This window comes from Lampetra fluviatilis, chromosome 20, assembly GCF_964198595.1.
Source record: "Lampetra fluviatilis chromosome 20, kcLamFluv1.1, whole genome shotgun sequence".
Lineage (NCBI taxonomy): Eukaryota > Metazoa > Chordata > Hyperoartia > Petromyzontiformes > Petromyzontidae > Lampetra > Lampetra fluviatilis.
In genome coordinates this window covers 5,885,541-5,894,490 of record NC_136294.1, presented here as the reverse complement: position 1 = coordinate 5,894,490, position 8,950 = coordinate 5,885,541, and the positions used below count along the sequence as shown (strand labels likewise).

The 8,950-nt window shown below is 43.0% G+C and overlaps 1 protein-coding gene across 2 annotated transcripts; it reads right to left on the bottom strand.

Moving 5' to 3' along the window:
- Positions 1-326: 326 nt before the first annotated feature.
- On the bottom strand, positions 327-8,563 carry BCL10 (BCL10 immune signaling adaptor). Of its 2 annotated transcripts, none has more exons than XM_078865190.1 (3): positions 8,233-8,563; positions 3,624-3,912; positions 327-2,576 (listed from the first exon to the last, which is right to left on the bottom strand). In XM_078865190.1, the coding sequence occupies exons 1-3, from the start codon at positions 8,317-8,319 to the stop codon at positions 1,741-1,743; spliced, it is 1,212 nt and encodes a 403-aa protein (XP_078721316.1). In that variant the 5' UTR covers positions 8,320-8,563; the 3' UTR covers positions 327-1,740. The 2 variants fall into 2 exon arrangements, with proteins under 2 accessions (XP_078721316.1, XP_078721317.1); XM_078865191.1 differs by having other exon boundaries at positions 327-2,564.
- Positions 8,564-8,950: the final 387 nt, after the last annotated feature.

Genomic DNA, 8,950 nt, shown 5'->3' with positions numbered 1-8,950 from the left:
GTGTTTTACACTGGCAGCTTTTGCTTCGTGACTGGGATCATGTATGCACTTCTATTCCATTGCGTTATGATTTTCAAGAAAAATTGGATAATTCTCAGCATCTGCATCGAAATCCTGGCATACAGCAAATTTTCCTCTGCTGCGCAGGCCTGCCACACACCAGTATGAGCTGATGTGATCTCTCCATTACCTGTAGATCGCTACCATTGCAATTGGAGTAAAACGTGCAAGGTCTATCCTCAGGATATTCCAATAGGAAAACTATTCTTGGAACTTTATAATCAAACCTTGTACAGCATTTTCCCTGGACTGTTCAGCAGCATGTATTTCACAGCGGCACTTTCCAATGCCACAAAGACAAATAAAAACACATTTCATAAATCAGTTTATTTAGATATAAAACGTTGAATTCTAGCTAAAAAAAGTGTGTAAAACTGGCGAACAAAGATAAGGGAAATACAGTCTGTTTGTCTAGCAGCATGTCCAAATTATAGATATGCTAACATTCTTTGGTCAAATAAAGACAAAGGTATTTACAGAGAAATATATACGGCGATATACAATGTGTACATATTAGCGATGTGTTTCGGATTAAAGTTTTTTTGGATTTCAAAGCACAAATTCGAATGTCCTTGGAAACTCAAATCAACTAAATCAGGGGTCCCCAACCCCCGGGCCGTGGACCGGTACCAGTCCGTGGCCTGTTGGGAACCGGGCCGCACAGCAGCAGGAGGTGAGCGGTGAGTCCGCACGTGGCCCGCCCCCATTGTTTTATTATTCACCACTTCCGTCCGCGCCTCTTTCCCGCACTGCTGCACTTGTCTTAGTCACAGTTTTCGTAAGCCCACAAGCTCACCCTAGCCAAATTTAGTAAAAAACAAACGTCGCTGGAGAGCTTCTTTGAAAAGGGGGAAAGACCCACCCCCGGTCCGTGAAAAAAACTGTCTTTCACGAAACCAGTCCCTGCTGCCAAAAAGGTTGGGGACCGCTGAGTTAAAATATGTACCAAATTAATGTCTTTGTCCTATTGATAGTGACATCAATCAATGCCACTTCACATCACCTTTGGTGTGAAAAAAAAAAAATCACAAAAGGCATATACCCTTGTCAGATCCAAAATTTAGCATCTCGGCTCAAGTTTCTGATTTTCAGAATCTGAAATCAGGAACAAATCACAAGTACTGAATTTTATAATACTTTTTGAATGGGGAATTCGTGATAAAATTAGTTAGACAAAATGCTGGTAACAAGTGACTTAGCATGATTTAAAACTCCTGCACGACACCATCGACCAACCCGTTCATTCAATTACTGAGAATGACTGCATTGAACATTTTATTGAATCCTGATATAAATTACTGACACACCTAAATATATAGGCTTTGTAAGTAATTCCCTTTTTACTCACAGACGTTTTGTTGCAAAAAAAACAAGCCGTATGCATCCAAATTCCAGTACCTTATGCTAAAAACTCCATGAGGAAAACTGCATTTATATAAAAAGTTGCCAATGTGAAGCCAATTAACATTACAAGACCCACACGACAGATTGGCTTTTAGTCAGTAAACTTGACGTCACAATTCTAATAGTCCGGTAAGAAATGGGCATTTCATCAAAAAACGTAAAAGAACCAATAAAGAGACAGCACAATTGTTGCTGCATCTAATAAGACGTCTTCTTTCAGTAGATCCGAGCACAATCTCTGAGCACAGATGTGGACTGCCGTTACAATGCATACATTCACACCTCATCACTTTGGTCCTCCTCTGGCAGTGGCGGACCACCCTCTTCACCTGGCCTCGGCAAATGGCCTGGCTCACAACCCCTCGGCCACACCTTAGAAATGCTCATGTAGCTACCAAGGCCTGTCGTGGTACTCGGAGGTGACTTTTTCCCACAACTATCCGTCGAAGCAGCATTAAGAGCGACATTCTTAGGGTGATAAATCATTCCAAACTCATCAGATTCCACTGGTTTTCTAATTTCAGGAGATGTTCTAAGATTCATTTTTTGAAATTCTCTCAAAGGAACAGATTGACTTGACAAAGATTGAGGCATACAGTCATTGCTGGGGCCAGCATGATCGATTGATGAGCTGGGAAGTTGTGGAGATTCTGCACCGAGATTGCTTTGTAAACCAGGTTGTATTCTGTGCAGCATATCAGCATTGGGGGATTTTAATGGCTGTACTGAAGCCATCGACTCAGCAGTTGGAGAGCTTCTTCCGTGTGTTGAGGTGGTGTGCATATGTGGGTTGCTGTAGTACGACGGTTGGTCTGACGCACCACCTGGCCTGGAAGTTATATTCGAAATCTGGAACGAAAAGTGTGTGCTATGGGTACAATGTTTGTCACAATCGTGCAAGTACTGCTGCGGAGGACTTTTAACAACGCACTGTGGAGAGCGCCTTAACGCGTCTGGAGACAACCCAGTCAAGTTGTCCGGAACACTGAGGCTGTGTTGGTAAGAGCTGCTTCCAGAGCATGATGACCCCAGTGATGTATCACTTTTCTCACTCTCAGGATGCACTGTTCGGAAACAGCTGGGGCTGCTGAAGGAGCGGTCTAATGCGTTGGCTGTTGAGGATAAAGAACAACCATTGGCACCAGAAAGGAGTCCATTTCCAACGGAGAGCATTGAGAAGCACATGGGAAAGAAAATAGCCAGTATTAGCCATATGCAGAATAACATTTACTGAACACAAATTGTTTCAAGTTCATTTGGTATTACACAAAAAAATGTTCCTTTCCAAAGAATTTGCATTAATATTATTATTATTTTTTAAATAATAATTTAACACACATGAAAGAGACATGTAAAGTTGCACGATATATTTTGGTAACAAATATTTAAATTAAATAATAATTCCTCTTGCAAAATCTATATAAATTCTTAGACGAAACATTTAAACACACTGATGTTGACAAGAGGAATGTGCAATATACCCATGGTGGTTGGCTCTATGGGACGCTAATTTAAAGTCTCAGACTACAGTAATACACCGGTTCACGTCGGGGATGCGTTCCTGAAAGTTGCGACGACGAATATCGAAACGACGTAAATTACAGCAATTTTCACACGAGCGCCAAACCCAGACAACAGAGGGTACACGGTGATGCGGTGTGTTTATGGGCGCACCTACATCCCAGACATATCCACAACGTTACATAAAATTACTAAAAATACAGGACTCAACACGAGTGTACAGCGGTTAACTTTAACACAAATGATACAGGGTACAATAAGATACAGTACAGTATAAATAATCACCAAAATACTTACAGAAATAATAGATTGTACACGACAGTATTGTAACATTTCTTTAGTCGTCCGTGTACACAGTAGGTAGAGGCGAAGATGGAGAGGCGACAAATACGAGAAAGGACGGACGATGCTGTCAGCAACTTACGTGTGAGGTTGAGGCGACACAAATCAGGCAGTGGTATCAATAAAGCGACGACTTATTTGCAAATCGACGCAACCTTTTAGGGGAGACGTAAATCGGGGCTCTACTGTGCTTACACCTATGAAAACGTGTAACCCACGTTGTTATTTGGTAACATGAAGCTATAAAGATTTGTCTGGTTCCACATCCAAAGTTAACCACTTCCAACACCACTAACCTGGGTTCTGTGCAGTCCTGGTGAGCCTAAGCCGTTTCCACTCATTGTTCAGCCGGTCCACGATGTGCTTCTGCGTGCCCTCGTGTTGAAGCGAGCTGAGCAGGCCATCCAACCCGAACGGATGCAGCTCTAGGAACTCGATGAGTCGCTCGGCCTGCCGTCGGCGCGTCGACTGGTACGAGATTTCCTCCGTATCGCTGCGGCTCAGCACTTTGCGTGCACGCAGAAAGGCGAAGTGTCTGTCGGCCTGAATCCGCTCAGTCAAGTAATCCAAGAGATTGGTCAACACCTGGAGGCAGAGTTGAAATGAATGTCAGGTGGGTGTAACCTCATGGCAAGTGCAAGGTATAGAGGCGTGGGATATCACAATTAAATTATTTCAGTCTATTACAGCAATAGTGCAAACATCAGAACCACTATAGCAGTCCCATACTACAATACTAATTATTACAGTACTACAGTTTACTGGAAAAAACATTACTTAATTATGCACTGCAGAAATTGCTGGAAAGTAGAAGATGTATATACTGTAATGCTTGCCGAGACTACACAAATACAATTATATCATGTGCAGAAGCGATACTGATGATATCACACGACAAGAGGGATAGTGGACAGCCTGAAGCCTTCATCCAACAGTGGACAAATGGGTGCTCATGATAACAAAGGTGGCTTGTGCATCTCTTACATACATATTATTGCGACCGATGTAAATTGTAATTATGTCTAGAATGTCACACATATTTAAGTTTGTCAGATGTTTATAACTCCAAAAAGAAAAAAAAAGAAAAACGGGCACCAAAACTCAGAGGGCAGACATCGATTGGAATTACTCATAGGGTGGGGTCAGCCTCAAGTTCTACGTTGGGACAAGTCTTGTGCTAAACAGATTATATACAATTTTTTTTCCTTATGAAGTATACAGGAGCGATCTGCCAATTTTTTGTCGTGGTTTGTTGCCATGTTAATCCAAATCAAACAATTTGCAGGTAATTTTTCAGCATTGGGATGTTTGGTAAGTATCAGTTACAAATTGTGTTTTTTATTAACTTTGGCAGAAAACCGCAGAACCTACAGGAAAGACACGCAGAGCATTAAGAACAAACTCACACAACAAGCGTTGTTACCCACTGCGCCACCCTGCTCACCCCATTCAGAAGCAATATTTGTTACATCGTAAACATTATCTGCGAACCAAGTGAATTCACCTGTAGTGGACTATGATGCAATAGCCGAGTGGCCAAAGGCCACCCCACGGACCAGTTACTAATTATTTGACACTCCGATTAAGTAAACTGTGGTTGTGTTTCAGTTGATTATTTGTTTAAGTTCCAATATGGATTACACACAGCAATTAATTATAGAATTCGATGCTGCGTTGGCAGTGGTGTGCAATAAACCAAATAAAAAAGGAATTCGTCAATAACACTGCCTTAAAACATATATATAATACATGATGCTTTGGGCAATAACTCCTCTTCATATCACAAAAAAGGCCAGAGAGATGGATAATAAGGTCAAACAGAGTAGATAAGAGTTGAAGTACAGAATTGTACTTTGCACCAATTACTGTAATAATTGGGCCCAGGAATTAATTGCTTAGTGGATTGTGCCATGTGCTCACAAGAAGACATCTTCCCACAATGCAATATTCCTGCAACTTTTCATACGACTTAGTTTATGGAGTAATACTGCTTCGGCTATTGACACGCGTTTTGGCTATTACCCAAAAGCTGATAATAGGTAACTATAATTACAAAAAACTAGTCATCAGAACAAAAAATGGTGTAAAGTAGTCTCCGACTATTATTATCCATACTCTTTGGTTCATTCGGTAAAGTCACTATCTCTCTGGCCCACGTGTTATTCATTACCCCAAAACGTGCAAAAAAAGTTGTACTGTATTTAAAAGCAGTACCATTATTGCTCATTCCCTCCCATCGCCCCTCCACTTCATCCCGTCACTCCCCCACACTAATCCTTTCGTGACCCCTATATGCCCTTTGTTGTCACTCATTCCTAGGTTCTTGCAATCAAAGTCACTCTCTTTTGTCGCCGCTTTGTAAACTATGTACAGCGCCTTGAGCTGAGGAGTTCTATAATTATGAATAAGACACAATGTTAAGTGTTTACAAAAAGTAAATGCTTTGTATGCCATTCATCTCACTAACTACCTTGCACTCATTTTCATTCAACACAGCTCAAGGATCATTAATAAGCCTAGAAAGTGTACAGTGTAGGCAATTACCGGCTTGTGACTGCAGAATTAAGAGTTGAAGTACAGTACGTATTACTGAAAGTTGGTGCGCGAGCTTTTTGTAGTGCGCTTCAATGTCAAAGGTCATGCCTTAAAAGTAGTTGACTCGGTAAAGCCTTAACGTAATAAAGTAAAATACGTATGTGTATTGAACTTCCTTCACGCCGTACGCAGCCAAACGTTGCTAATCGGAGGTGCGGAGGAAGGACAATAAACTAAACAAAAGAAGTTCGTTTTCAATCGAGGTTCAACATTCGTATGACGATACAGCGGTGGCACACGCCTGTAATCCAACTCCGTGGAGTCAAGAGTTGGTGGTTCACACAAACATCCGAAAATCCCTTCCCGTGGCTGTCGAGATTATCACACCTTGGATTATTTTTTTTTCCGTAGTAACCAGACCTCCATCGAAAATGAGCATTTATTGCCCAATGGGTTTTACCTGTGCTAAAATAAAGTCTTGCCAGAAGGCAGAGTGTAAAGCAACACGTTTGGACTAATGTCCAACTCTATCGGATAAGAAAGTTTCTCCTTCGCATGCATGGTCGCATGTTTTCTCCGGTTATTTCCGTTTCCTCCGTGACATAACACTAATTAATTGGCCGATCACACCTGAACATACACAAGCGCAAATCTTGATGATGGGAGGGAAATTGGCTCCAGCTCAACAACTGGCTGCTGCCTTGCAGTTGGGGGGTCGCTCACGTTTACAAGTTTAAAGTATTATACTCCACTATAGTACTGTAACGCAAACTGGGCGAGCCAACAGGACTAATAATGTACACACATTAAACCCACTTTGCCTACGAATGTGAACATTGTAGGCAGGGCCCCATTCAGATTTTGTAGGCCCCTGGGCTACACGTACTGTGGAGGGCCCACAGTAATGTTTTCAAAAAGAAAACAAAGTTAAAGAAAAATACAATTTACTTTTACAAGGCTAACAACAAATAAAATCCAGCATTCACAAATTAAACAACTTTTCACTTCATCTCTGGTGGCATCTGGGCTTGCCGTCCCTAAAGCCCATGACTTAATCTGGCCCTGACTGTAGGTTAAACCACCTTAGATGAACACCTTAGAACCGTGATGAACATCTTAGAACCGTGATATTTGACCATACTTCACCACACGCAAGGTCCGTCAGAGCAGACTTAAGGATGTTTTTCCCCACTGCCATCTGCCCACCACGGAGTGTGGCGATACTACAGTACAACATTATTCACATTTTCTTGCTGTGGATTTCACACCTGATGATGATTGCTTGTGTTGCAGTCGAAACGTCGTGAGAATTAGTATTGTTTTATATTTATATTATTTTATTATTTCCCTTCTACGTGACTTTACCGAAAGAACCAAGAATATATATTATTACTGTACTTCATCATAATTATAAGGTCGCACCCAGTACAAAGTGCTGCTACAAATGAACCACGATACCTTGCGGATCTCGTCAATGAGAGCCACAAGCCATCATCATCACGGCAACAGCAACAGCAGCGGGCTTCTAAGGCATTAATAATACTCTTAGGTTTTTTCGGTAAAGTCACGTACCTAAGAGTATGAATCCTGACAGTCACGAAAGCTTCAAATCCAGAATTCTCTGGCTAAGCCATCGCACAAAGGCGGTGGTCACCGCAGCAGCATCGCTCGCCCTCTCAGATGCGCAGATTCTGCGGTGGCCGTCTGGAACGCTCCTTTACTCCCGATATTAGGAAGCCGCTGGTAGCGATGCAACTTTTAAGTCGTCTCGATTGAACACTCATTGCCGTAGAACTGTTTGTGTTGTGTGTGTGTTTAGTTTGTTGTCCTTTACAACAGCACCTCCGATTAGCACGGTTGGCTACGTACGGTGCTAAGGAAGTTTAACATGCACACAAAGTACGGTAAGAGTTAGCGATGCTAGTTAGTGACCCCCCCCCCCACATGTTCAGCACACAAAGTATGGTAAGAGTTAGAGCCGAGTGAGTGACCCCCAACAAGATCAGCACACAAAGTACGGTAAGAGTTAGAGAGCCTAGTGAGTGACCCCCAACATGCACACAAAGTACGGTAAGAGCTAGCGAGCCTAGTTAGTGACCCCCCCCCCCCCACATGTCCAGCACACAAAGTACGGTAAGAGTTAGAGAGCCTAGTGAGTTAGTGACCCCTAACATACACACAAAGTACGGTAAGAGTTAGCGATGCCTAGTTAGTGACCCCCAACATGCAAAGTACGGTAAGAGTTAGCGATGCTAGTTACACCCCTCCCCCCCCCACAACATGTTCTGCCTGTACCACCATCCCCACCGTAGTGGCAAGCGTGTTGACCGACACACACACACAACACACAGCCACTGGAGTCTGTGTTACCTCTCGTTTAATGTCCTGCTCAACTTCTTCGCCGAGTGGCATCGTCGTCTTGCTGGTGTTGCTGTCGTTGTTGTCACGAGTGGTCATCACCGTCCCCACCAGAGCGTCCGTACACCACCCCCAGAGAGAGAAAGGCGGCTCCCGTCCAAAAGAAGAGAGAGAAACCCGGGCTGGGGCCCAAGCCAGACCACCTGCTCCTTAGACTTCGACGATTCGATGCGACTAAGTTATTGTTGTTCGTTGTTTGGTTATTTTTGTTGTTTGTTTTTTAATTCACGAAGAGCGCAAACCACCAAAAGTGCTGCCGCCGGCCACCTCCTCGACTCGTGATAAGAAGAGGGGGAACCGAAGGGAAACGAGGAAGCTGAACACCCCATCAGCACCGGAATTATTTATGTTAATCGCCGACCAATCGGATCAAACGCAGGCGCGGGAGCTCATTAATATTCATGAGGTCAAAAATTGAACACGGGAATAATTTATGTTAATCGGCGACCAATCGGATCTCACGCAGGCGCGGGAGCTCATTAATATTCATGAGGTCAAAAATTGAACACGGGAATAATTTATGTTAATCGCCGACCAATCGGATTTCACGCAGGCGCGGGAGCTCATTAATATTCATGAGGTCAAAAATTGAACACGGGAATAATTTATGTTAATCGACGACCAATCGGATTTCACGCAGGCGCGGGAGATCATTAATATTCATGAGGTC

Excerpts from the sequence above, each read along its gene's own strand:
- BCL10 (XM_078865190.1), bottom strand. The coding sequence starts at position 8,319 with ATGACCACTCGTGACAACAACGACAGCAACACCAGCAAGACGACGATG. Across the intron at positions 3,913-8,232 it reads AGCAGGACATTAAACGAGAG|GTGTTGACCAATCTCTTGGA; the intron begins GTAACACAGACT and ends CTCTGCCTCCAG. Across the intron at positions 2,577-3,623 it reads CAGGACTGCACAGAACCCAG|CCAACGCATTAGACCGCTCC; the intron begins GTTAGTGGTGTT and ends TATCCTCAACAG.